The following is a 27,583-nucleotide window of genomic DNA, read 5'->3' as shown; positions in this document are numbered from 1 at the left end:
TTTACACTAGTAATATGTACATAAATATTTTTAACAGTCTTATTAATAACCCAAACTAGGAACAACTCAAATGCCTGTAGTGTATACCTAAACAAGGATTCTACTCAGCAATCAAAAGGAATAAACAGCTGCTACACTCAAGACCGATGAAAAGCCAGTGTGTCATGTTATGTAGCGGAGAATTTTATTTACACAATATTTTGGAAAAGAACTGTAGGGAGACAACAGATCGGTGGTCACCAAGGGCTGGGAGAGGGGTTGAGTCTAAAGGAGCAGCCTGAGGGAATTTTGGAGGACTATGGGACTGTTTTATACGTTGACTGAAGCGGAGGTTATACAACCCCACCAAAACTCATAGATCCATACAACGAAGGAAGGAATTTTACTGTCTGTAGTGAGGGAAGAAAATGGGAGGTTGAAATTTGCTCAAAAGATACTGGGATATTAGAAACTGGGAAGCCAACAAAGAGGATGATTCTGAGGAGTTTGGGTATTACAGGAAAAGAGGAATTAGGGTAGAGCCGCTGGAGAAGGAAGTGGAGTCAAGCACTGAAGAGAGTGGGGGGGGCAGCTGCACCAAGGCTTTAGTGCTCCAGAGGGGATGAAATCGATTGCACAGGTGGAAGAGATGGCCTTTTCTAGGAGAACAGACAGCTAATCAATAGTAATAAAAAAAGAAGGAAGAGTAGATGGATATGGATGCAGGTGTGTAGAGAGATGGGGTGGGTGGGTGGAGCATGTGGTCTGAGCTTGAGGAAGCTCTCCAGACTTTGCTCCTGTTTTTCTGCAGGGAAATAGGAAGCAAGGTCCTCAACTGGTAGTGAAGATGGTAGAGGAGGGTGCTGTCCGTTTGAGACTTTGTTTCCAAACACAAGGCTAGTGACTGAGGAATGGCAGATACATAGCACAGGTTAGGCACCCCCTACCCTCACTCCTATTTCCCCAAGGCCACAATGTTGATGGCAGGCATCACCTGTCAATAAAGTAACACTTCCCTCTGAGCCTGGCTGGAGGCTTACCATCCTTCTCTACTCACTGTTCTGGCAGCTGCTGCCAGGAGGTCAGATGGATATAAATTCTAGTTATCCCAGTCACCCAGTTTAACTGTGATTTTAAGCCAAATGAATTTTATCTGAACTTTAAACAATCTAAGAGACTGCTGATAGAGTATGGTTTGGTTTTCTGTATCTCCTATTATACAGTACCATTTTTAGTGCTTCTAGTGAAAACAAGCATGGGCCGCTGAAAACTGTTTTGTGTTTTTTTTTTTTCTTTCTTTCTTTTTTTTTCCTGTACAGGAGTTTTCTGAATAAACATCATAGAAGAGCAAAACTTTTTTAGCACATAGCCTGACAAGTAGTTTTAGGAAACACTTTCCATGAATTGTCCTGTTAGCCAAATTATGATTGCAAAGAATTTGCTGTTAAAGCAGAGGGGACGGATCTAAAAAGAAATGCCTGCATAGTTTGGTAGATGAGAGTTATACTAATGATTTAAGCAATCAAATCTATTCCTATGTAGACATTTCCAGGGCTGAAAACAAGAGTTGCCACAACTGGGGCAAACTTAAAAGAATCAGCTACTCTCTTGGGATGAAAAAGTCAGCAAGACTTCTGAGTTAAAAGTAAAAGAAGAAGTCAACTTGAAAAAGTCGACTCATTTCCATTTAGCATTCTCAGGGAATTTTTTTTCTTTAGTAGGTGCCATCTTTATTTAAGATGGATTTAACTTAAAACTACATTTGAGCCAAAGGTATCAGAATATTTAGGTGTTTAGGAAAATCCCTTTTCAACACACCTTAGACTGGAGGATTCACTTAGCACTGGAAAGTCATCACAGCATAATTGCTGGGGTTGAACAGTAGTGATCAAGAGATGCAGAAAAACCAGACTTCAATGGGCAATGAATGTGGTATGCCACACCAGATAGCCACAAATAAAATAAGGTACCTTCATCCTAAAAAAGGTGATACTTGTCAGCAGGTCAACAGTTGATTTCAGGTCTTGCAGCCGTTCAGCATTGCTGGCAGGAAAGTTTTCCTGGTTCATTAAGAAATAGAAAATGGGTAAATTATCAGCCTTAAGAGCTTGTGATGGGAAAACAAACTAAAATCAACTTTCTGGGGAAGAAATGGGAAGGGAGTTATGTAAAAATTATAAAAATATACCTATATTATTCTGAAAATATTGTATCATAAAACATAAAGAGTAAACAATTTGGAAATATTCTCTTCTTAGTCTTAGAAAACCACAACCTTCTATTTATTTTCAAAATAGTATCATTCATGCTGTGTTATCATTAATCTTGTTCATATCATAGTTTTATATTCATATAATAGTTTTGCTACTAGAAGTGGAGGGGACAGCATGTAGTTGGAAACTTTTTTAATAATTTTCTGAAGACAGGCAATTTTTTTCCAAAAATACCTTGGGAATTTTACATGTCCTGCATTTACCATGAGTCACAAAGAAACTTTTAAAAGCTAAAAGAAAAATCAGACCACATGGCAGTGTCTTTCCTGGAAGTACTATGGGTTTCAACAAGTTGATTAATGCGATTTGGTGGAGATGTGATATAAAAAATAAAAATGTTCAGAGCTTTGATGTAGAGGGAAGGTATAATTATGAAAATGTTTGATCTAAAGAACAATTTTTGCATTGAGAAATTTCTCATTTTAACATGCTTTCAGATTGGCTTTTTAAAGAGCAATCAGAGGGTGCCTGGGTGACTCAGTTGGTTAAGCGACTGCCTTTGGCTCAGGTCATGATCCTGGAGTCCCGGGATCAAGCCCCTCATCAGACTTCCTGCGACCTTCTCCCCCACTCTCATGCTCTTTCTCTCTCAAATTAAAAAAAATAAATAAATAAAAATCAAAAATAAATAAATAATAAATAGCAATCAGAAAAACCACAGGTAATTTTTAGATATTCATGAACTCATACAGAGTTACAGTGTCCAAATGATGAGAAATGAGGTGGGCTTCAGACCCTTTGGGCCCCCAAATACCTTTTTAATTGCCTGTATAGCACTTGTCTCCTACTAGTATTGGCCCCATTTCCAACAGGAAGGGTAAATTTGACAAAATGTAGTTTTATAATTTCCAGAAATATGCAATTAAAATACCCATCCATCATGAACTAAAATATGAATGCAGAGGGTCTACATTGTGTAGATGATGGAATTATGTTTGAAATACATTATTAAATAAAGAATACAACAGTTATTACTACAGCTTTTTTCTATAAATAAAACTGATAACCAAATGTTTTGTAACTAAGTTTTTTTTTAAATAACATCATATGTACATTTGCACACACATACATGAATATATTTTTTGTGTGTATATTTGTGTGTGTTTCACCGGGAGGTGAAATGCAGAAGAGCTGACAAGAACTCTGGACAGCTTCAAAAGAGCACATTGTACTGATTTAGGAAGAGTAAATTAAGCAATGAGTCTAAGAGGCATCTTAAAAGCTGGGGAAATAGTAGCAGGATATCTTCATTAACAAGGGGTGCGCTTTTAGGATGAGGACTCTGCCACGTGTCTACCTCATGGATTAGCTGCCCCTCAATCGGACAGCTATTATAATTATAAAAGTAAAATTACATACACACGTTACTATTGTAGGCTTATGTGGGGCAAGGTCCCTGAACAAGAGACACCAGCTTGCTTACTTAGGAACTTAGCTGTCCAGTGTGACAGAACCTCAGATCCCAACACCAGTATTTTTACTTTCCCACTACACAGTGCATGATTTTTCACAGTACGACAAGAAAGCATCTCAGCCAAACATGATATTTTACCTTCAGGCAGATACTTTTGTACGTACCCTATACTTTGACAGGTCAATCCTTAAAGAGTTATGCAATTGGTCCAGTAGTTTTATGAACTTTTCCCTCTGTACAAAGCAAACACAAAAGAGGAGAATGGAAATAAAGGGTCATTCTAAATGCAGTCCTCACAACAACTCTTTTAGTTATTGTCCTCCTTCTACAGAAAGGAAGGTTCAAAGATGTCAACGATTATCTGAGTTGATAGCTCGGCTATATGACATAACAATGCTTCAGATGCACACCTCTTTCACACCAAATCCAGGCTCTTGCCAATTAGCCACAGGGCCTCTCTGTGATGAATAAGGAAGTATCCAGAAAGTTGTGTACTTCAGAAAGAGTCCAGACAACTGAATTGCCCCTGTACTAATTCACAACACTTTGAGTCAGCAAGAAGAACACACATCCCATCCCCACACACCACTCCAGAAAGAAATGATTGTTTTTTAAAATTTCTCCTAACTATTGAAGTGAGATAGCTATTGTTCTCATCAAGAACAATTTCAAAAAGCATTTTCCTTTTGGTGACAAGTACAAACTTCATAATCTGAAAGTATCGATCACCTTTTAAAGTATGTTTATGATTTAGTGTTTTTTTTAAAAAAGCACAAAATATCAAACCAAAAAAATTATTGATGCCTCCCTCTGAGGCAGTTGAACTGACCTCATCATAGAATGTGAAGATAAGAATAGGGAATCTGCTTATAAGGATGAAGTTGTGTTGATTAAATAAAGTAAATAAGTTAGATAAGGTAAAAACATCAAAATCACACAAACTTTATAGGATAGGCAATCTCCCATTCTGAGTCTTAGACATCTAATCAAAAATGAAAAAAAGATATGGGAGTGTAAGTAAGTAACATTAAATGCCTCAGCCTACATTACTATTCTGTAAATAACAAATTGCACTTTGGAAGAAGTAGAAACTTTCCTAATACTTTCACGTATGAGGTGGATTTATGGGGTTATAACTCTTCCCTTGAAGTCACCGATTTTGATGAAGTGAGCTGAATATTAACAGGAGTTGATGAATCATTCTTAAGTTGAAACTCCTCTATTTTCTGAATAACTGCCTTAATCAGGTTTATCTATCAGGCAATAAAGCTTGATATCTCCTCTGTGTTAACCCCCTGTGGAGTCAATGAAGGAGTCCAAGAAATGAACCTTGCCTTCAACTTGCTTGCCATCTTGTTAGGCAGAGAAGACTCTCCAGCAAAACTCTCCATGAAATACACAGATGAGTCGAAGGTCTTGGGTATTTCTTTCCTACTCTTCATCATACCTTTCCAAGGGAAGAGGTGAACCATACTGCCCTTTTATTAACCCCCATCCCACAACCACCTAGATCAGTAGCTCTCAATCAAAATAGAAAAATGGAAGAACCATGGCCATCACCAGTTTAGGCCACAGCAAAGTTAATCATTCAATCATTCATGTCATGCCTTAAGATGCTTGATCTGACCTCTGTGGGTGGTACAAATCATCAGGACACTCCAGTCATCCGTGCTAATGCCCAAATCATTGGGCCTCTTACTTCCACTGGGACTGACTGTTCTGGTTGTCTGCTTGATATCCATTTTTTCATTCTTCCTTACTAAGAGAACCTCATGACATTGTGAGTCATATGTGTCCATTATGAAATACCTACCTTCCCAGACCTCTTTTCCTCTAGCAATGGCCATGCAGTAGGATTTTGGCTAATGAGATACATATAGTTTATTAAACAGGATGGACTCAGCTAGTATATTGCCAGTTGAATTATTATTTTAAAGGATTCTAGAAGAGTTTGGCAAACACTATCATATTGGTGTCTGCTATATAATTCTTTATCGGGCTATTCTCCATCTGCCGTGGGTTTCTTTCCTTCCCCCATATGAAACTCAGACTAGACACAAGAAGGCATAACAGATGTGGGACCACTAGATGAAAAGCTAAACAAGAGATTAGGCCTGGTGGAGCAGGAAGCTGAGAGCCCTCATTCCGCCTCTTAGCCCTGTCTGCCTACCCTTCCAAAAAATGACAATCCTGAGCAGCTACACTAGCCCTGAATTCCTTACTACCTTTGGACTTGGGTTCCATGGGGGAAAAAATCTTATTAAGTCTGTTTAGTTGAGTTTGTTTCATGCAGTCGAACAGAACGGTGACTGATATAGATCACACATGTGGTCTTCTTACCCAAGTCTTCCGTGCCCAGCTGGAAATTTTACATTCAAGGAACACAGAAATGTGAAGAAAACTGCCTAGCTTGTTGTCTCTAAATCCCAGACAATATCAGATGATGGGAAATTAAAAGTATGCTACTGATTGAATTTTCATAGAGATTCTTTAAACAGCAGGACAGCTTGAAATTTAATTTTATTTATCACTTTTCGATTTAAGTAGAGATTGCCTTTGCAAGAACTAAGGAGGCCTATTTCTTGCATGGTGTGACTGGAGGAATAACAAAAGGCTGGGTGATTAAGAAGTGATTCTCAGTGGGTTAAGCCGCTGCCTTTGGCTCAGGTCATGATCTCAGACCCTGGGACTGAGCCCCACATCGGCTCTCTGCTCAGGGGGGAGTCTGCTTCCTCCTCTCTCTCTGCCTGCCTCTTTCCTTACATGTGATCTCTGTCAAATAAATAAATAAAATCTTAAAAAAAAAAAAAAAGATTCTCCCGAGGGGCATGCCCACAACATCTAACCCCGTGCTGTCGTCCTGATTTTTCTGCCGGGGAAGGTCTATACAGGCCTGGGATTTGGTAGTGACCACATTAATCAAAACACTGCTATCAGTTATCAAAAACATATGTTTCATTAGTTGATAAGAATAACTTTAGGGATGCCTGGGCGGCTTCCTCGGTTAAGCATGTGCCTTTGGCCCAGGTCATGATCCTGGGATCCTGAGATTGAGTACCACATCAGGCTACCTGCTTGGGGGAGTCTGCTTCTCCCTGCCTATGCTCTCTATCTCTATCTCTTGCTTTCAAATAAATAAAATGAATTTAAAAATCTTAAAAAAAATAAAAATAAAAAAATTAAAATTAAAATTAAAAAAAAAAAAAGAAAGAAAGAACTCTAGGCCAAGGGTCAAAAAACTGTCTGGAAAGAGCCAGGTAGTAAATGTTTTCAGCTTTGTTGCCAGTCGCAACTATTAAACTCTGCCACTGAAGTGTTGTTTCTTGGACAGTGAAATCTGAACTTCATGTAATTCTCAAGTGTTGTAAAATGGTAGTCCTCTTGATATTTTTTTAACCCTTTAAAATGTGGAATTTATTCTTATCTCCATATGAAACCAGCTGGTGGGCTGATTTTGGCCCCAGAGGACTGGAGGGATTTTGAGGAGGGGGGAAGGCATTGTTACCCCACAAGTGCATTCAAATCAACATGAACTGTCAACAAGTCGCCCTCGGATCCTGGGAACTGGAGAAAGGAAAGTCTTTATAAGGAAGGTGTGTAAGCACCTCTGCATCAACCTCAGCGTCTCTCTTCCATTTCTTTGTTTCTCAGTATCTCAATCCAGAAGCAGGGGTGGATTTCACTTGAAACTGATGCTGCTTCAGTGTTGGGAGCCCTCACTGACTTCAGCTTCCCTGAGAAGATCCCTAGCTAGGTGTTCACATGACCTCAGCTTTCCGTAAACTTTGGAAAAAGTAGGGTAAGAAGTATTCTGATGTGGACCAGCTAATTGGAAGAACTTTTTTTTACCAGATCATATCAAAAGCAGTAATTCGTTAAGAAGAACAGAACATTTCAAGTAGAAATTATACATAGCCTATTTTGATATTTTTTGATGATTTAGTTAATCACGGGAACATATGGAAAATAGGCTTACATTTCTTACTGATTTGAGGTTAATACTGCTATCAACAGATATCATAAAATTATAAAATGTCACTACATGATGGCATCAGCGACAGACTAATAAACGTGATCAATTCAATGAGTATTTAAGGAGTCACTTCATAGGCACTGGGAAAGTCCTGAGACGGTGCTCCTCATGGACCTAGAGAGCCCCAACATCTCCCTCAGTCTGACTAAACTTTAGACAGATTTCTTCCTGACTCTAGACCCTGATCTGTCTCTCTCTCTTTCTTTTAGAGCATTCTCTTTAAAAAACTTACAATTGTAATTTTTTTCTCTGCTCCTTAGAAATGTAAATCTTTTTAAAAGCCTCTAGCTAAGGGATAGTATCTGCAACTCTCAGCCTCTGTGGGGAGGGTAAGAGACTAATTTTGGTAGGTACCAAGTAGCAAACACAAACAGCCTCATCACAGAAAAAGACACTTGCACACCCAAGAATAAGTTAATGAGCTGGACACATGCCACTGATCAAATTTCCCCTCAATACCTTCAGGTATTTTTTTCTCCAGCTTATTCTAGCTCTTAAAAACTCTATCTTTTGTTTTAGTATAGCTAAGTTCAGAGGGAGCCCTAGCCTCTCCCTCTAGGGCAATAAATAGCCTCACATTGTTTTCATTGCCTATTTAACTCTCTCAGGCACAATTTTTGCTTTGATATCACATATGAAAGAAACCTAATAAATGTTTTCCCAAACTTGATGTAAGTCAATAACATGTGTGTCAGATTATCAATGAATTTTGAAGTTAAGAGAAACTTTCCTAAAAACATCAAATAAAAACGTTTGATCAGCTCAAAAAAAAAAAAAAAAAGTTTGATTAACTCTTGTAAAGACTGCATTATCTTTTTTTAATAAAAAATTATTTTGCAGGATTTTCATTATATGAAGAAGTGATCAAAGAATTTGCCCTCAAGAACTCTAGAAAAACTTTTAAAGAGATTTATCAGGAAGCTTATGAAAATATCATGTTGTTTTTCTGGAATTTGTAATGTTTGTGGTATCCCACTACAGTGATTTAAAATTCATCAGGATTCATTTTTTATTAGAAATGAATATTACTTTTCTATTGACAATGTGTATTCTTCTGAAAAAGAGTCTCATCAAATGACATAAGGTTTAAGCAGCACAAAACTTAGATCCACCTGTGCGCACATCAGCCCTATCACTAATTGCCATCTTGTCCTCCTGTATTCAATACCGGAGCTGGTTTAATCATTCCTCCTTCCTCAGTGAGGCTTTCTGGAGTTCTGAGACTAGAAAACTCAGCACCATATTTGCCAAACTCCTTTGCAAGTGTATGCAATTATGTTAGTTTCTGCCTTCTAGAAGCATGTGGACTCTACATTTGTAAAGTCGACAGGAGGAGATGGAGGTCCACCTCCTGCTTCTTGGTTTACTTCTGCTGCTAAGTCAAGTCCTAGAGACATGCATTTCCCAGTCTCTGGTCACTAGGATTGTGATTTCCAAAAGACAGCTGCATTAGCAGAAGCCACCTTCTGATTCGTCACCTTCCTGACTATAAGTAAGCTCACAACTTCTCTTGCAAATCAGTTTCACTGTGATATTTTGAGGATTATTCTAGAAGAATCTTCTGCCAGGACTTCCTATGATATTATAAGCACCCAATCCCCTGTGCCAAATCCCTTTCTACTTAAAATTTCTAGGATGGTTTCTATTACCGCACCTGAACTGTGTCTGATACACACTCTCTCTCTCCCCTCTACAACATCTCTTCTACACAGTTAACTTTCTAAATCAAAGGTTCTATTAGATTACACCCTAAGCTTCGAGAATAATGTCCAAATATCTCAGTAGGCTTAAGAGGCCCTCAACAATCTATTATCAACCCAGTTGTACAGCTTCTTCTTCTACTACCTTTTTTTATTCTGTTTGCCCTACTCAATAGGCAGGCTACCTTCCACATACTTTGAATTTATTTTGTATCTCGATTCTTGATGTTACTCAAATGTCTTTCAAAACCTAAGTAGTTTCCCTACTACTTCTTGGAGCTTGGGAAGTACTACTCATCCCTAAAAGCCCTGTTCCTTTTATCAAACTTTCATGAGCTCCTGAAAAGAATCAGTCATTTGTTCCTCTTAAATCTCAAAGCAAATTTGTTAATATAACCTCCTTTGACACAAAACATATTTTGGAAATGACTTACGGTTATCACTACATATGGTTATATGACTACCCCATTAATTTCAGAAATTAGAAGTCACCTTTTATCTTTCAGTCCCTTCATTACCTGCCTTACATGAGGTATCACATGAATACATATAAATGAAAAAGTGGACAAATAGAAGAACATATGTAATGGCAAAGAAATATTTATTAGCATTTGCTTATTTATTTTTGCCCAACACTGGCTGGGTCAAAGAGAATATATATGTTAGAAAAAAAAATGAAGTAGATAAACATCAATTTTACTAATAATTCATTGTATTTTAAGATAACTCACTAAATAAATTTTCTAAAGACTTTTCTTTATAGTTGCGATATTAAACCCCAAGTCACGGGGTTTCTTCCTTTCCAACCCTTGATCTACCCACGGTGTTTTCCAAAACCACAGGGATGTTTTATCCAAAAGAATTTCTTTAATTTTCCTGACTCCAAGCTTTACAATCGATGGTGTGCTATTAAATCATCTCTTCAAAAGAAAAATGCCTTGATTTTTAGCATTTGCCAATTTCCATGATGTTAGTATTCTCAGTACTTCCGGTTTCAAGGGCTGCTATGTTCAGCAATTATCTTGCAGTATTCCTGAAAATTCAGTGGTCATGGCCTGTGAGCAGGTTTAACTAAATTATAACGGTCTTATATTCAATTTTCAACAATCTACTTCCAGAGCTACATCTTGGACCCAAGACTTTCCCTTTGGAATTTTAACTGAAATGTATTACGTTCCTACATAAATCTTTTGTCTCTGTCTCTCATGGTGCAACTTCTCAAACCTAGACCCCATGGTGAAATCTATGTACTAATTCACTCACCCTTCCATTGTCTCTTTTCTACAAAATTTCTATCTGGAGTCAATCCAATCTTCTGCTGTGTACATTACATGAACAACAGAATGCTGCAAAATCCTGAGAAAATCTGACAGCCACATGCATTGTTGTGACAATGTGACTTATGCTTCTCAACATCAAATGAGACCTTCAACTTTTCTAGGAATTCCTCTGACATGGCCCTGAAGCATTCCCCTTTCTATTCCTTCTGATAATTTATCTAAACCTATCATAGCTCCTGTCTTATAGGTGAGCATTTTCTGTTCCTGCAGACAACCACAGAGAAAATTAACGTTAATGGGGTATGAAAACCCAACTTTTCACTCCAGTATCAAAAGGTCACAGTTGTCTACAAGGATACTTACATTATTCCTGAAATTTCAGAAAGGAACTTGTCCTTTCTCATTCCAAAGAATGTACCTCCTTTTGTACTCTCAACTACCTATTTTTCTTTCTCTTCTGCAATGTCGCTGCATCACATGTTCTCCATCTGATAAATCTGCAACTTCACTGTCATAACTTGTTCCTTTCCTGATAACCTATAAACATGTTTCAATTTACCTTATTAAATTAAAAAAATAATCCTTACCCAACCCAGCCAGTAAAAATAAAATCTTTTTCATGACAAAATCTTCCCTTGACCAATCTTTCCCTTTTCATTCCAGTTCGTTAACAAAAGAGTCTCTGCCAATCTCATTTTAAACAAAGAAATATTTACATTATATATAGGCACCGATGAATATTAATTATGCTAGAAGAGCAGTTTTTCATCTTTCAGTCCTACTGTATTTCTACTTTTATCCGAGTGTGTATGTATGCGTAAATCAGACTGACGGGATTTGGTCCTTGCCTATGAGATAAGCTACTAACCCTTACCGACAGAGGGCAAAGAAGAGTAGGCGTCTCAGGTTAGAAGGGGTCATCTAGGGTGCCTAGGTGGCTCAGTGGGTCTCAGGTTAGAAGGGGTCATCTAGGTGCCTGGGTGGCTCAGTGGGTTAAAGTCTCTGCCTTTGGCTCAAGTCATGATCTCAGGGTCCTAGGATCGAGCCCCACATAGGGCTCTCTGTTCAGCAGGGAGCCTGCTTCCCTTCCTCTCTGCCTACTTGTGATCTCTGTCAAATAAATAAATAAAATCTTAAAAAAAAAAAAGGTAAGAAAAAAATGTAAGAAAAGCTTTTTCCACTGGCTTATTATTTAGATACTCAAAATATCTGGGTTATACCTTTGAGAAGGATGAAAAAGGACCAATATAATGGTGTTCTTGAATCAGAAGAAACAGATCAGATTCAGAATTCAGGTAAAAAAGAACCTTTGGCCATAAATTGGCCAACGTGGGAAACGTTATACTTAGATATCTCTGACTGAGCAAGTAGCATTATTTTCAGTAGGCAGAGAAAAATACACTCACATTTATATACCAAATCATCAATTTATCAAACTGTAGCTTGAGGAAAAAAGTTTTTTGGCCCTCTTCTACAATAAGTTATTTGATTTGTAAAATACAGTTTTTTATAATCATGTTGTCACCGAAAAGTAGTGAAATCAATTTGGTTTTTCTTCTTTGGGTCAGCAGGAAGTTCTATCTCATTTTCCTCCAGGTAGCTTTTATGACAGATATTAATCATATAGACATGTCTTCTTTTTCAGAACTACAAAGGCTCAGTGTTCCACAACGCTGGCTTATTCTCTACAAGGCACCCAGGCAGAATATTAAAAGCAAAACAATTTCATAACACTGTGTACTTGATGTTACAAGTAAAATCTCAAGACGATCTTATTATCAAGATGAGGTTTTTATAGCAAAACTATTCTGATGATCTGTTATCGGTTATAATAGTATTTTGTTGAGTTGGTCAGGGAAGGTTCTTTGGTCCTACCTCTTACAAGACTTACTTCTAACAGAAGTAACTGATGGTATGCTGTTTATACTGTAGGTAGAGCAGGAGAGATGAAATCCTCACACCTGATATCTATAGAGCATTTTCAACTTTTACAAACTGGATTATCATATTGTACCTCATTTGCTTTCATCTTCAATTTGAGAAACACATTAGAAATGTAGTTGTTATGGGGCACCTGGGTGGCTCAGTGGGTTAAAACCTCTGCCTTCGGCCCAGGTCATGATCTCAGGGTCCTGGGATCGAGCCCCACATTGGGCTCTCTGCTCAGCAGGGAGCCTGCTTCCCTTTCTCTCTCTCTGCTTGCCTCTCTGCCTGCTTGTGATCTCTGTCAAATAAATAAATAAATCTTTAGAAAAAAAAAAGAAATGTAGTTGTTATTTTCATTGAGCAGATTGAGAAATTCAGGCTAGAACGACTGGCTTGGCTTGCTAAATTTGAACACAAACTCAAATCCCATGACTCCTAACCCAGATAGTATTTTCATCTACTAGTACTTAATTTGATTTGTCATTAAATAACAATTACTTTTTCCTTTGATTCATTCCAACTCATCTCACATGCCTCATACGTATTTTCTTTCAGATAAAAAGGACAGAAAAACTGTACACACAGCAGCACATTTTCCCCCTACTGACTTCACACACTTTTATTTGCCGAGACTCATTTGTTTCTACTCTATGACACATACCTCAAAATTTAGTTTCTACCAACATAATAACAAAAATCTATTCAGTGAACCAATTCTGAAGTACAGTGGAAAAAGTAACTATGTTGTCATGAAAATCATTTTTCTACAATGGGTCTCAGTTTCATGTATACACACACACGAAAGTAAAAATACTTGTTTCATATGGTTATTGAATCGAGCTAGTGCTGAACACGTATGTGCCTAGTCAAATTATGTAAGTGAAGATAGCATTCTCTCCAGACAGCTTTCCTTTACTTCCCTGTCTTCATCTCCAAAGACACCACGTCCTGTTGACTCTATGCCACGAGTAGCTCTGTAATTTGTCTTTTCTCCTCCAACTTCACTAAGTTTGTCTTAGCTTAGATCTGTACCATGCTCCTGCCCTTACTATAAATTATATCCTGTTTCCAGTCCTACCAATTTCAGTTTAATGAGGTTTATCGAGAATGAGTTCCAGTGACAGTTACAACCACTAAATACTTGAGTTTCCTTGAGATACCTGCATTCCTACTTTTCAATGCATCTTTGATGCATGTGACTACTTCAGGTCGATAGTCTTCATTGGGTACAGAGAGTTCTTAAGACCCTTTAAACACCTACTACATTTTACTTCAATGTGCCAATATCTACCAATAATAGTAAAAACCAATCAATCAGAGGTAAAAATGGAGGCTAACAATCTTGAGAGAAGTCAACCAAACTCACTTTTACCAGGGACCATCTGAAAGGGTGAATCCTAACTTTGCATATATGGAGAAAGTCCTATAAAGTCCCAGTACTCTTTCAGAAAAATGATGTGTCCTCATTGGGGAAAAGATCATTCCAGATAGGGTCACTTCATTCCATGAAGATGCCTACTGAAAACCCAAGTTCTTTTACAGGGTATGTTTCCCATGAACTTTTAGCCTTCGCCCATTATACTGTAAGACATTCCCTAAGAAGTGCCTCCTGCCGTGAGATTCCAAGAATATCTGGAATCCAACGTCTGTTGGAAATGTAACTCCCATAAGTGAGTAGGAATCTGAAAATCCAAAAATACTTACACCAAAGTTGGTAGCAGCAAATCGATCTGAGGCGGAAACTTGCACGTTCGTTGAAACTGTCGTGTGAGCATAGAAAGCGTTTATATTTGCCAACAAGGTACTCATGACAGCAGGGACGCCAGGGCACATGTATTTAGAAGACAGACATGAGAAGTGCCTACAAGACAGAAACATTAAGCACTCTTAAAACACAAACCAATTAATTCATGTAACAGCGCACCCTCTAATGCCAGTAATTACTTCCTTAACTACATCTACGAAGAAGAGCAGAAACTCCCACCATCTCCACTACATGAAAGAGAAAGCAATTTCAGCTTTTAAAAATGTCTCATTCATAAAAGGGGGGTGGCTTAATTAGAATGTGATTTGTCCCAGGGATGACTGCATAATTCAACTGTGGGAATGTTGTGTGTACACATCCAAAGTGCAATTTCCGATGGAATCCAGCACCGACCGAAAGCAATTCCACGGGAGTCTCCCGTTCTCCAGCAACTATGCCATCACTTACTTCAGGTCCCGACATGCTCTATTTCAACCAGAATGCCCTTTCATTCTTGTATTCCTATCACATTGATGAACCAAAAGGCTCTCTCTCTTTTTTTTTTTTTAAGATTTTAATTATTTATATGACAGACAGAGATCACAAGTAGGCAGAGACGCAGGCAGAGAGATAGGGGGAAGCAGTCTCCCCGTTGAACAGAGAACCTGATGTGGGGCTCGATCTCAGGACCTTGGGATCATGACCTGAGCTGAAAGCAGAGGCTTTAACCCACTGAGCCACCCAGGCACCCCAAGGCTCTCCTTTCTTTGCAAGTCTACTGAACAAGTGAACTTAAAATCTGACTTGAGTACAGTTTCTGGAATTTTGTCATCAGAATACCTTCCAGAAGCAGTTCAGCTTTCCTGGCATTTTGCTGCAACCAGGATTTAATAAGGCAAACGGATGAATAGTGAGGACAGATTGAATTATGCCAGCTCAATGCTTAAAGACCATTTCTTTTAAACCCTGAATAATAGTATCATTCACAGACATCAGAAGCATCCAGTGCTCAGTTCTGTTACTTCTCTCAAGAAAACCTGTTTCATTTGAACTATAACAAAAGAGTTGAAAATTGAAAGCACAGCTTATGATAAAAGTGAGAAGATAAAATACGGAGGAAAGAAATTTTCACTATGCAATCTGATGCTATTTTGTTCTCCTATGTCAGTAATTTTTCCTTCACTTAGGCATCTCTGAATTCCGTATTACTGAACTCAATCACAGAATGAACAAACATAAGTAAATGTCCTGAATAACACCTCAGAAGAAATGGATGACGGTCCTGGAAATGGTGGCTTCTCTTAGATTTTAGCTATGTCACTCATACAGCTTGTTGCAATACTAGCTGATAAAAATAGGTTAAAGTTTAAACATGGATCTTTGAGGATTATGAATAACAAAGCCTGACGTGGGAGTTGCATGATGTTTTGCTATTTAACCCTAGAAATACATTATCACTGATTGCTTCCTTTAGGTAAATGATACCTACTTTGACTTTATTATATACTAAATTAACTATATCTGTTAAGAATATCACAAATAATATAAAGATATTAAAAATAGAAAGCAAAATCTCTTAACACTATGTATCTTTTTTTTTGAGCAATTCACAGTAATAAAATTTGTTAAACCCAAGTTAGAGGTTAAGAGTCATGGAATATGCAAGATCTAAATGTAATGGTATGGGGGATGGCACAAGAAAAATAAACATCCCTAGGGGGAACAAGAGTTATAGAAACATCGGTTGTCAAAATAAATTGGTAAGAAACTCAAACACAGGAAGTTTATTATCTTGAACATCCTTGATATATTTAAAGGGATACTGGAGGTCACCAGGATGAACAATCTTGCTTTTGGTTTATAAAAAAAGGTATCCATGTCTCCTTGATGCAGCCAAGTGTTACAAAGTATTTAAATCTGGTAGCTGCCACCTTCTGATTTTTGGTGCCCATGCGATCAATAACAGTGTAGCAGGGACTTTAAGCAGAAATAATGGACAAACATAATAAATATTCTGAAGGCGCTTCTAGCCTGAATTCTATAGGTGAAATTGAAAATCTTATAAGGAAGATGACACAATTATTGAACAATGTTCATTGCTTATAAGGCATCTGAGAGGGAAAATGAGCATAATATGGGGAGACCAGGGATATAAACAAGCAAGCTTTGTCTCTTTTATACTTTGAGTTGGTAAACTTAGTGTTTTAATGATGAATGTTTTAACGTTTAAATGATGAAAATGCCCTACAAAATTGTGGTTGTGGGGGCTTTGAGAGATGTAATTTTGACTTACCTAGTGTAACACAATCTTTGCTATGTACTTATCATTATGTTAATACATATAAAATCAGAAAAGCAGTAAAAAATACACTGGTTTTCATACTTTAAGGTTTTCTTCAAAAAATAATTCAATTTATAGCTAAATGGTAGGATTATAATACTTTCTCCTATTAGAACTGATTAGAAATAGAATTAGAATTGACCTTAGTATTTTTCTATTCTTTAACTTTTCATTTTTTTTGTTTGTTCATTTTTTTAATCAAAGGCATCTGGCCAGAGTCCTCTCCCTTCAATAGCTACACATTTACTATCTTTCTGGAACTATTTTTCATGACAGGAATCTAAAGTTGTTTAAAACATGCTCCTGGAGTAAAATATGTATACCCTAATCAAGAGGACACACATGAAAGACTAGTTTTCCCATGCAAGAGAAAGTGCTATTACAGAATTATGTAAAAGTTTTCATGCTATTACAGAAGTATCCATTGGATAGAGGAAGTCCGGAGGCCCAGAGATGGATGACGCAGGTTCAACGGCTGATTGGAGCCCACTGGTGGTAAGCAGTGGATACATCAGAGGGAAATGTCTGAGTCAAGGTCTTGAGGATTAAAATTCATGTAATGGCTTTACAGAAGAGTAAAGAGTTTAGTGTCCCTAGAATTTGGTCTAATAAATATATATTTTTAATATTTTAATTTAATTTTATTTTTTTCAGTGTTCCAAGATTAATTGCTTATGCACCACACCCAGTGCTCCATGCAATACGTGCCCTCCTTAATACCCACCACCAGGCTCACCCATCCTCCCATCTCCCTCCCTGCCAAAACCCTCAGATTGTTTCTCAGAGTCCACAGTCTCTCATGGTTCATCTCCCCCTCCCATTTCCCCAAATTCACTTTTTCTTTCCTTTTCCCAATGCCCTCCATGCTATTCCTTATGCTCCACAAATAAATGAAACCATATGATAATCGACTTTCTCTGCTTGATTTATTTCACTCAGCATAATCTCTTCCAGTCCCTTCCACGTTGATACAAAAGTTGGGTATTCATCCTTTCTGATGGCTGCATCTGCGAAAATTGGATAGCTATGTATAGAAGAATGAAACTAGACCATTCTCTCACACCATACACAAAAATAAACTCAAATGGATGAAAGACCTCAATGCAAGGCAGGAAGCTATCAAAATCCTAGATGAGAACATAGGCAGTAATCTCTTCGACATCAGCCACAGCAACTTCTTTCAAGACATGTCTCCAAAGGCAAAGGAAACAAAAGCAAAAATGAACTTTTGGGAGTTCATCAAGATCATAAGCTTCTGAACAGCAGAGGAAATAGTCAAGAAAACAAAGAGGCAACCTACGGAATGGGAGAAGATATTCTCAAATGACACTACAGACAAAGGGCTGATATCCAAGATCTATAAAGAACTCCTCAATCTCAACACTCAAAAAACAGAAAATTACGTCAAAAAATGGGGAGAAGACATGAACAGACACTTCTCCAAAGAAGGCATACAAATGGCTAACAGACACATGAAAAAATGTTCATCATCATTAGCCATCATGGAGATTCAAATCCAAACCACATTGAGATACCACCTTAGACCAGTGAGAATGGCCAAAATCAACAAGACAGTAAACAAGTGTTATAGAGAATGTGGAGAAAGGGGATCCCCCTTATACTGTTGGTGGGAATGCAAGCTGATGCAGCCACTTTGGTCTAATAAATATTTATTCTAAGTGTGAGATACTGTGTTAGACATTGGATATATATTAAGGAATCCACTTACAGACAAATGGGAGAATCAGTCACACAAGAAATGTAAAACAATTATGCAAATGTTATGAAAAAGAAAAGCCAAACAGAGTGCTAGAAGAGTAAGTTGGAGTGTGCATATTGTGCCCTGGTGGGTCTCAAACTGAGACTGGGCTAAGAGTTAATGCATGACTCAGAGACAGCCAAACCCAGCATAGTGCTTGCTGTCACTGGTACGTAAAAGATGTATTTCAGAGGAATACAGGAGTAAAAACCAAGGCACAATGGAGAAAAGATATTGTGTGCAATGAACCCTAGCAATTTTAGGTTGGTAGAGCCCCAATTTCCCAGAGAATACCCTACCCTTGGTCTTACCAGAGATAATGTTGGGGGTATGTAGGAGAGTCTCGTGAAATAAGTTAGGGAAGTTGGACCTATTTTCTAGACCAAAGGACTTTTTCACACAAAATTCAGAGTCTTAGAGTGAGTTTAAGTAAAAACAGTATCTCCAAGGAACTCTAGCTTTTTACATGGATAGAAAGTACCATCATGAGAGTTGAATTTAAATAGAGTAATGGTAGGAAGGAGACTTTAGGAGAATGGGTTTAAAGAAGGTGAGACAGGGGCACCTGGGTGGCTCAGTCAGTTAGGCAACTGCCTTCGGCTCAGGTCATGATCCCAAGGTCCTGGGATGGAGTCCTACATCGAGTTCCTTGCTCAGTGGGGAGTCTGTTTCTCCCTCTCCCTAGGACCCTCCCCCTTGCTCATGCTCTCTCTCTCCTACTCTCTCTCTTAACAAATAAAGTATTTAAAAAAAATAAAAAATAAAGAAGGTGAGACTGAAGAGTCCAGTCAAGAGGATATACAGGAAAGAGACGGAGGGTATCTGAACTCTGGTAATAGCTATATGAAATATGAAGGAGGAATGAATGTGAAAACACTGAGGGAAGAAAAACTGTCAGGACTTGGTGACTGATGGGGACTGAGAAGTAGAGAAGTAGGGAAGAGAAATGGTTAAGCTGCTTGGGGCTTCTGGGTAGCTCAGATAGTTAATCATCTGCTTTTGGCTCAGGTCATGATTTCCAGGTCCTGAGATCAACCCCCATGCTGGACTCCCTGCTCAGCAGAGAGTCTGCTTCTCTCTCTTCCCCTGCTTATGTGTTCTCTCTCTCTCTCTCTCTCTCTCTCTCAAGTGAATAAATAAAATCTTTTAAAAAAAGAGAGAGAGAGAGAGAGAGAGATGGTTTGGTTCCAAGGTTTCAGTTTGGGTTACTGGTACCTCTGCCAAGTGAACTAGGAATTAAAAAGGAGAAATAAATTGTAAGGTGGGGATTAGATGTTCAGTTGAGTTTAAGCTTAAGGAACTTAAAGGGCTTTCACATAGGAATGTCTACCAGGTTACTGGACACCTGAACTGGACACTTGGATCGGGGTGGAGGGGGTCACCAGCATGTCAGCATCAGTCAAAACCATGAGAAACAATAAGATCATCCTGGAAGATTATGTAGCATGATGAGAGAAATACCAGGATTTAGAGCCTGGAAAACACCAATATATAAGAGACTATTGAAAGGAAATAAAAGGGGGGGAGGATTCTATGATTGGGGCCAAAGCCAGGGGGCGGGGGGAACAGATGGGACCAGGGAAACCATGATAATGGGAGATTTTCAGGTAAAGAATAAATGATGCTGTTAGGTACAGTGAGAAAGTCTTTTAAGGACAGAAAGTAGACTATTGGACTTGACAAATATACTTTATTGTGACTTAACAAGAGCAATGCTAGTGGAATGACAGGAGTTTGCAGTAAGAGTAAATAGGATGAAAAGTGGGTAAGTGCTGGGGGTGACCAAGGTCAAGGCCACATTCTGCTGGTTTCCTGCTAAGGGTTTTTCACATCTCATGTGGATTATTTGGAGTTGGTGGAGATTTTTGCAGAGGCAACTGACATTATCAGACAAATTTGGAAAGATGACTCCAGAGTGTTGTAAAGATAGATTGAAATGAGAAGGTACTGGAAGCAGAATAAGAAGAATTTAGGAAGATATAGAAGTAAAAATGATACTTCTGTCCTGCTTCCAAAATGATGAAGTACTTCATCATTCTGGAACAAAATAATCTTGAGGTAATCTAAAACTCACAGAATCACATGGTTTCTGACCTCCAAGATATAACACCTTGAATATTTCTCTGAAACCTAAAGTTTCTAACAAAACAATTTGAACTTGCTTTTACTCGTTATAAGTGAAAATTTATAATGACCTCTGAAAATATGGACCCTAGCTTGGTGCCCCACCAAGAATAGCACAGGAATTCCATGTAAAATACATAACTTTGGGTAGGCTATGTTTTTGCTTTGTTTTGCCAGTGTTTTTGAAGTCTGACTCTCTCCCTGTCTTTGGGGTAATTAAATATTTATTTTCCTTTTCTAATTTTCTTCTTTTTTGAAGATTTATTTCTTTGATTGAGAGAGAGAGTGTGCATGGGGGACAGGGACAGTGGCAGAAAGAGAGGGAGAATCCCAAGCAGGCTCCCCTTTGAGTGCAGAGCCCGATGTGGGGCTCAGTCTCATGAGCCTAAGATCACGGCATGAGTTGAAACCAAGTGTCAGATGTTTAACCAACTTGTCCGCCCAGGCGCCCCTCTAATTTTTTTTTTTTTTTCCTTCCTAAGGTCACAGAACAAGTAACGTGATTCAGGATTGGAGCTCAGGCAATATAAGTTTAAAACCATCTCTCTTAGCCACTAGGTATCTTTCTCTTAATTTATCCTCCTCCTCATCTCTTCAATGTTGTATATTACTTGCACATGTAGCTGGTCCTTTCAGTATGTGTCTAGTACATGCTTTGTTATCTCATCTTATTCAGCCTGCCTCTAGCATAGTGTTTTCTTGTACAAGGGAGATGACCGATGTTTATTAATGAAAACAAAAACAATGTGAGCCAAATGTATTTATGTAGAATTAGAGTGTAGAGGACATGTGGTTTGTTACCTTGAGTACAACAGTTTATCAAAACAGATAATTGCTTTATAAATATTTGTTGAAGTACATAACAGTTAATAGTAATGATGACAATAACTTTGAAGGTTAATAGCATTCTGCTTATAACTGCTATATATTTTAAATTTTCCAGAGCATTAGGCATATATTCATCTTAGAGGATAGATAGAAATACTTTGCTTTCTGATTTTAATTTAACTGAGATAATTTCTGGGGTATGATTGGAAGTAGCTAGCTATATGTGATTCACCCCTTGAAACTTCCCATGAAAAACAAAGGAAAACAAAAAAAGAATGCCAAGTCATAAAAGCACTAGACATTAGGGTACCAATCAAAGATTGCCTGGTATCTTTAGATTAGGAAAAGATACCTTTCCTAAGTAGACTTTGCCTAAGTTTACGGCAGCTGGCTAGGTTGAGAGATGTTCAGTGGCTGACTGGTATGTCTAAACTCCTAAAATATTAACCTGACTAGAGAGGAAATGGGAGGATATTTCTAGCAATCATACACTGTCAACCCCGTATCTAAGACTGGGGCTGAGACTGCTGGCCAGCAGCCTGGCAATCACTCCCTATTCCATGCTAATGGCTTCTCAAGGCTGTAAAGAACTATCTCTTGTTTCTCACACCTACTCACTCTATATCCGTTAAAGAATATACAAATCCCAAGATTGCAGTACAGCTTGTGTAATAGGAGCTAGGCAATAGGATTTGAAGGTTAGAAAAAAGGCCCAGAAGAACACTGGGAACGGTATATCCTGGGGATTATACATAATCTTTAATGTTTTACTTCCAGTAAGAAAGAGTTCACAGCTTGTTTAGATTTATCCGGGGGTGGGGAGAAAATCCAGTTTTTACAGATGGAGAATCCACCAAAAAGAACAGGTAAGTATCTTTTCCCAGTCTAAATGAGAGCTGCATTTAAATAAAGTCATAGGTAATGGTGGAATATTTTTAGAGACTTGGCTTCCAGTTTAAGGTCTTTAGGTGAATGCTGACCATACCTAGGTGGTCAAAAAAATACGGATTCAAAGGAACCTGTAAGTTGCCATATAAGAAAGATAAACATCTTTACATATTATTTTAACATATAAAAGTGTAAATAAAAGTATATAACCCATATTATTCTCTAAAATACTATTAAACAAGATTTTTACAGAAGAAGTCAATAACACAGCACACGTAAAATGTTTTTTCTTTCAAAGTTTATCATAGACCTTACCAGTTTCTGGTTATTGTGTAGATGCAAAAAAATTACTATAAAATTACTATAAAATAGATACCACTCTGATTTCACTAAGTAAAATATATTGAGACTTAATCTTGAAGATATTAATGGAATTATTTTTCACTCATAACTTCCTAAAGCAAAATACAGGAACGAGAATAGCAATATGAAAGTCAAAGGAGAACAATGAGAAAAACTCGCTATTTCATTTAATGCTACTTTTCATTCCATTAGAACTTTACATCGGTGTAAACATCAAATTAGCCTCACAATGGTGTTTTTCTTGTGAGCTAATTAAAATTATAAGCAATAAAATTTTCATTGTTTGGTAAAAGGAAGAAGGTAAATAGATTAAAGTCATAAATATGGTCCTCCTTAATTTGGTTGGAATTAAATTGAACATGTCTCAATATATCTAAAAATTAAAGATAAAGTTGTCACTCTTTAGCACTTACATTAAAATGTTCTTCCTAAAACTAGTGACTCCAGAGTTAACTGGGAGTTGAAATACTAATATTAAAAGTTAAAGCATTTGAAAAAAAAAAAGTTTAAGCATTTGATAGTAACTTTTCAAATAAAACATTAAAATTCAGAATTTCCAAGTCACTCTTATGAATATAACCTTTTCCCTGGCTAGTAAAAAATACCTGTCTTTTTTTATTTCTCTCTCTCTCTTTTTTTTTTTTTTTTTTGAGAGTGGGGAGAGACAGGGAGAGAGAGAATCTTAAGCAAGCTCCACACCTGGCACAGAGCCAGATGAGGGGCTCAATCTCACAACCCTGAGATCATGACCTGAACTGAAATCAAGAGTCTGGCCCTTAACCGACTGAGCCATCTAGGCAAGCCTGTCCTTTTCTAGAAACTGTGATGAGGATAATAGTAAATCACAGCTGGTATATCTTGGTACCAAGTAGTAGTCTACATTGAACTTGCCATTTCACATTCCCTTTTAACGTAAATGGTAAATGATGAGGCAGTCAATATAATCAAGAAAATAGTATGCATCAAAGTACACATTTCTCAGATGATGGAAAGAAAAAAAAAGAGAAAAAGAGACTTAAATTTTGAAGAAGGCTAAGTATTAATCAGGGTTAGTGAAGACACTTCTTTTTTTTTTTTTTTTTAAGATTTTATTTATTTATTTGACAGAAAGAGATCACAAGCAGGCAGAGAGACAGGCAGAGAGAAAGGAGGAAGCAGGCATCCTGCTGAGCTGAGAGCCCGATGCAGGGCTTGATCCCAGGCCCCTGGGATCATGACCTGAGCTGAAGGCAGAGGCTTTAACCCATTGAGCCACCCAGGCGCCTCAACACTTCTTGAAAACCTTGAAAAAACCATCAGCAAATTGCTTTTTAGGTGTGTGGGGCAGAAAGAGGGATTCTGGGTGGCTAATTTAGAGCTCTAGGTACTATGGCATAGGCATGATTCGCTCTAATTCTAGCTCTTAGAAAAGTAACTCTTTCACTCTTAGATTCAGTTTCTCCATCTTTGAAGTGAAAAGATCTAATCCTTCCAAGCTTTAGCATGCTATGCATCTCTGAACACAGATAATTGGTTGTGTCCAGCCATAAACATTACTTCCTCCCACCATCAACATCTGATTCTATCGGAGCTCCTTGTTAATAAGGATAGCCAGAAAGCAGGGGACAAGGGAGCCATCGGCAGGCATCCTTCGCTCCTTGGTAGCTACCAGCTAACAGACTTCTACATAGTCTTCAATTTGCAAAGCACATTCTTCTGACTTTATGTGTGTCTCTTCTTTATGTGTGGTTATTGCCAAGGTGAAGTTTCTTGCATCTCCTTGCAAATCAATTCCTTTTAAAGGCTGTAGTTTCAATAGTTTCACTGCTACTTACATTGTTGTAGGACCCAGAGGGAAAACGGGATTTAAAGTACAATTAGCAATTTAAAAGGACTAAAGAGTACCTTACAGCAAATCACCCCTTCCAAAAGAACACCTTCAAACAAAAGAAGCCCTCAAGTACTATTGTGATCTTGGAAAATGCTAACATTTCCCAACATGGGTACAACTGAAAACAATGGATCAATAATGTTTAAATCCCCTGACTTTGCCTTTTTGAAGAAAATGGCGTTAGTGTCAAACCAATTTAACAAATAGAATTTCAGCTTCATGCCAAAAGTTAGAGTAACAAATTCAAAATGATGATGCTTAAACTGGCAGTGGGAAGATAGTTACTGGCATGTTTTTAGCTAACGCAATTGCTACAACATAATCAAGCATTAATTCTCAACTATTATTGGCAAAATGTTGAGAAGTCACGTGTATTTCAAATTATACATCCAGATTCAGGTCACTTGTTATTGTTTTGTAGGTATCACCATGGGGCTGGGGCTGGGGACAGGGAAGGATAATCATCTAACTCGTGCCTTTTCAGGGACAATTGTCCCTAGTCACATCCTTTTGTGGTTTTCAAGGGGTCCAAATGCCTTTAATTCAAAAGATTTAAAGAAAAGTTGTTGCTTTTTTGTTTTTCTTTCTTTCATTCGTTCTTTTTTTTTTTTTTTTTAAATAAAAATATAAGCAGGATGATTGGAAGGGAGCACTATAAAGACAACAGTAATTTTAGATCCTTTGGGGATTTCAGAGAAACAATATAAGGTGAAGGGAAAGACTATCTGTATTCTAATGTCAGAAATATACTAAAACATTATTTATCACATTTGCTCCCTAAAAGTCAAATTTGCATGCATTTCAGCGATTGCATACATGCTTGTGAAAGGTCCTCCAATAATGGGTCTGTGATCAAAGGAGCAAGACTGATACAAAACAAAAGTCAAGCAAAGCTTTATTTCTCTCCAAGCATTGAGAATCAAACTGATGGGCCAGGCCGCCTCTTGCAAAGAGGCGACCTCTCTCTGCCTTACAGACTTTTATAGAGCAAAGGCCATGTGGTTGGGCCTGGCCACACACAGGTGGCCAATGAGACTGTAACACACAGAGAAAGCTGCACAGTCATGCTATGCCACACACGGGTGGCCAATTGAATTACAATTTACCCTATAGTAGCTATTCGAACTAGCGTATCACCTTGGTCAGAACTGGCGCCCAAAAGGTGGGGCCCACACTCCTTGGTAACTAGGGAGACCGTATGCGCGCTTTACTGATTGGATGTCTCCACCTGACCCGACTCATCCCTGCATTCGGGCCATTATCTGACCTGCCCTTGCATTTGGGCTTTACCTGGGACTTGTTTTTAAGTAAGTCCCCTGGGTGGGTGGGGGGAGGGTGTGGGGGGGTGCTGGGACAGTTTAAGTTTTACTGCATAAACAAAGTCATTGTTTAACCGAATGGAATTGCTCTGGCTAAAGAGGCCCTTACACTTGTCACTAAAGAGGGGGTCAAACACTTCAGGATCCACTTCTCTTCTGGCGAAAAGCATCATAACTTTTCACAGATCCTGTGGATTGCTGGAACTCAACTACAGAGGTTGGGAGTATGAGGGCAGTGGTGGGAGACAGGAAGGCAATGAAATGCGTAGGGTTTGGCGGGGTGGTGGTAGCTAAAGAGTCAGTAAGGCTAGGACCCCCAGTTTACCATCAGCTTTCTCTGACACCTCTCCACATCTGTGCCTGGATTTGGTCCCTTCATGCCTAGGTTCTTACAGGACCCATGTATACCTCTATTACACGGTCTTGCTATTAAATTTCTTCTTCCTCTTTGCTCTAGATTAGGCGCTCACTGAAGCAAGAGAGATCTTTTACTGCTGTATCCCCATGTCCTGTGTCAGTCCTCATACTTAAATGCTCAGAATGTCTATCAAATAAAGGAATCGTATTTTCTGGAATGGGGACTCCACCAGAGACTGGATCTTGACTTCTTGTTTGCTGGTGTATTTTTAGTGCCTAAAAAACTTCTTGGCACATGGTATGCCCTCAATAAATATTTCTTACAGGAATGAGTGATTCACTCATCAATGAAGCAGCACTTTTTTAGAAAGCAGGCTGATGGCTCAAGCAGCTAAAATAGACCAGTGCCTTTAAAATAAACTATATCCCAATAGTTCCAGTTCAAATGTAAATTCAATTAAGAGGGCCAGTACCAAAGTCAAGGTTGTTTTTTAAGGACATCAAGGTGAAAAACACTGACAAAATTTCTTTCTCACTTGGTAGTAGAGTTGCATGTCCATAGTCTAAGGAAATCTCAGATTCTGTGAGATGCCCGAGGCTTCATTTTACAATAAATTTAAGACTCATTAAATACTCAGTTAAAATGTGTTTGTTAGACAGAAATCACCTCTAGAGGACAATTTCATCTCTGATGCTGACATGGAATCCCTGCATGTATTCAGGGGTGAATCGCAAGTCTGTCAGAATGTTTGCAAGAGCATTTATGTTTGCATTGATAGATGAAAAGCATGAAGGACTCCCAAAATTCTCATGAAGAAAACCATGCCCAGCATCATGGTGCAAAATATGTATAATGGTGTGCTTCTTTGGAAAGGAAACAGACTTTCATTCTTGCTATCATATATTGGAAGATTGCTTTTTTTTTTTTTTTTTAAGATGGATTTACTATGTGGGAACAAATCCTCCTGGTCCTTGATCAATCAGCTGTCCAAACAGGAAAATTGTAATCCTTTTTCTCCTCCCTCATGAATGTCCCAAAACAAAGAGTCATTTTTATGCAACAAATTGGGCCAATAAATTGTGCCCTTATCGAAAATGTTTTGTGGTAAAAGGAGAGAGATTTACAGTAAGCAAGAGGTACCTTAGAGGACTGGGAAGTTCAGTATTAATGTTCAAATTATTTATCAGCAAAATAGATTCAGCCTCCTTCTTATGAGAAGAAATACACAAGAGGAAAACGTAATAATGTACAACCAGACTCTCTGGCTTAATACACACTTCCCCTTTATTTCTGCTCCAAATCCATCTTCAAAGAAATGGGAGTATGCTTAAAAGGAACCAGGCAAAAAAAAAAAAAAAAAAAAAAAAAAAAAAAAAAAAAAAAA

General features: G+C 38.1%; 1 protein-coding gene across 1 annotated transcript in view; it reads right to left on the bottom strand.

Moving 5' to 3' along the window:
• UNC13C (unc-13 homolog C) overlaps positions 1 to 27,583 on the bottom strand; it is a 559,224-nt gene that overhangs the window by 270,521 nt on the left and 261,120 nt on the right. Inside the window, exons 13-15 of the mRNA XM_059371954.1 lie at positions 14,310 to 14,466; positions 3,831 to 3,899; positions 1,950 to 2,039 (exon numbers count right to left, since the gene is read on the bottom strand). Coding sequence (XP_059227937.1) covers positions 1,950 to 2,039; positions 3,831 to 3,899; positions 14,310 to 14,466 — 316 coding nt within the window. The remainder of the gene's footprint in view (positions 1 to 1,949; positions 2,040 to 3,830; positions 3,900 to 14,309; positions 14,467 to 27,583) is intronic.

This window comes from Mustela nigripes, chromosome 13 (genome assembly GCF_022355385.1).
Source record: "Mustela nigripes isolate SB6536 chromosome 13, MUSNIG.SB6536, whole genome shotgun sequence".
In the NCBI taxonomy this organism is placed as follows: domain Eukaryota; kingdom Metazoa; phylum Chordata; class Mammalia; order Carnivora; family Mustelidae; genus Mustela; species Mustela nigripes.
The sequence above is the reverse complement of the archived record's forward strand: the minus strand, read 5'-3'. Positions and strand labels throughout refer to the sequence as shown.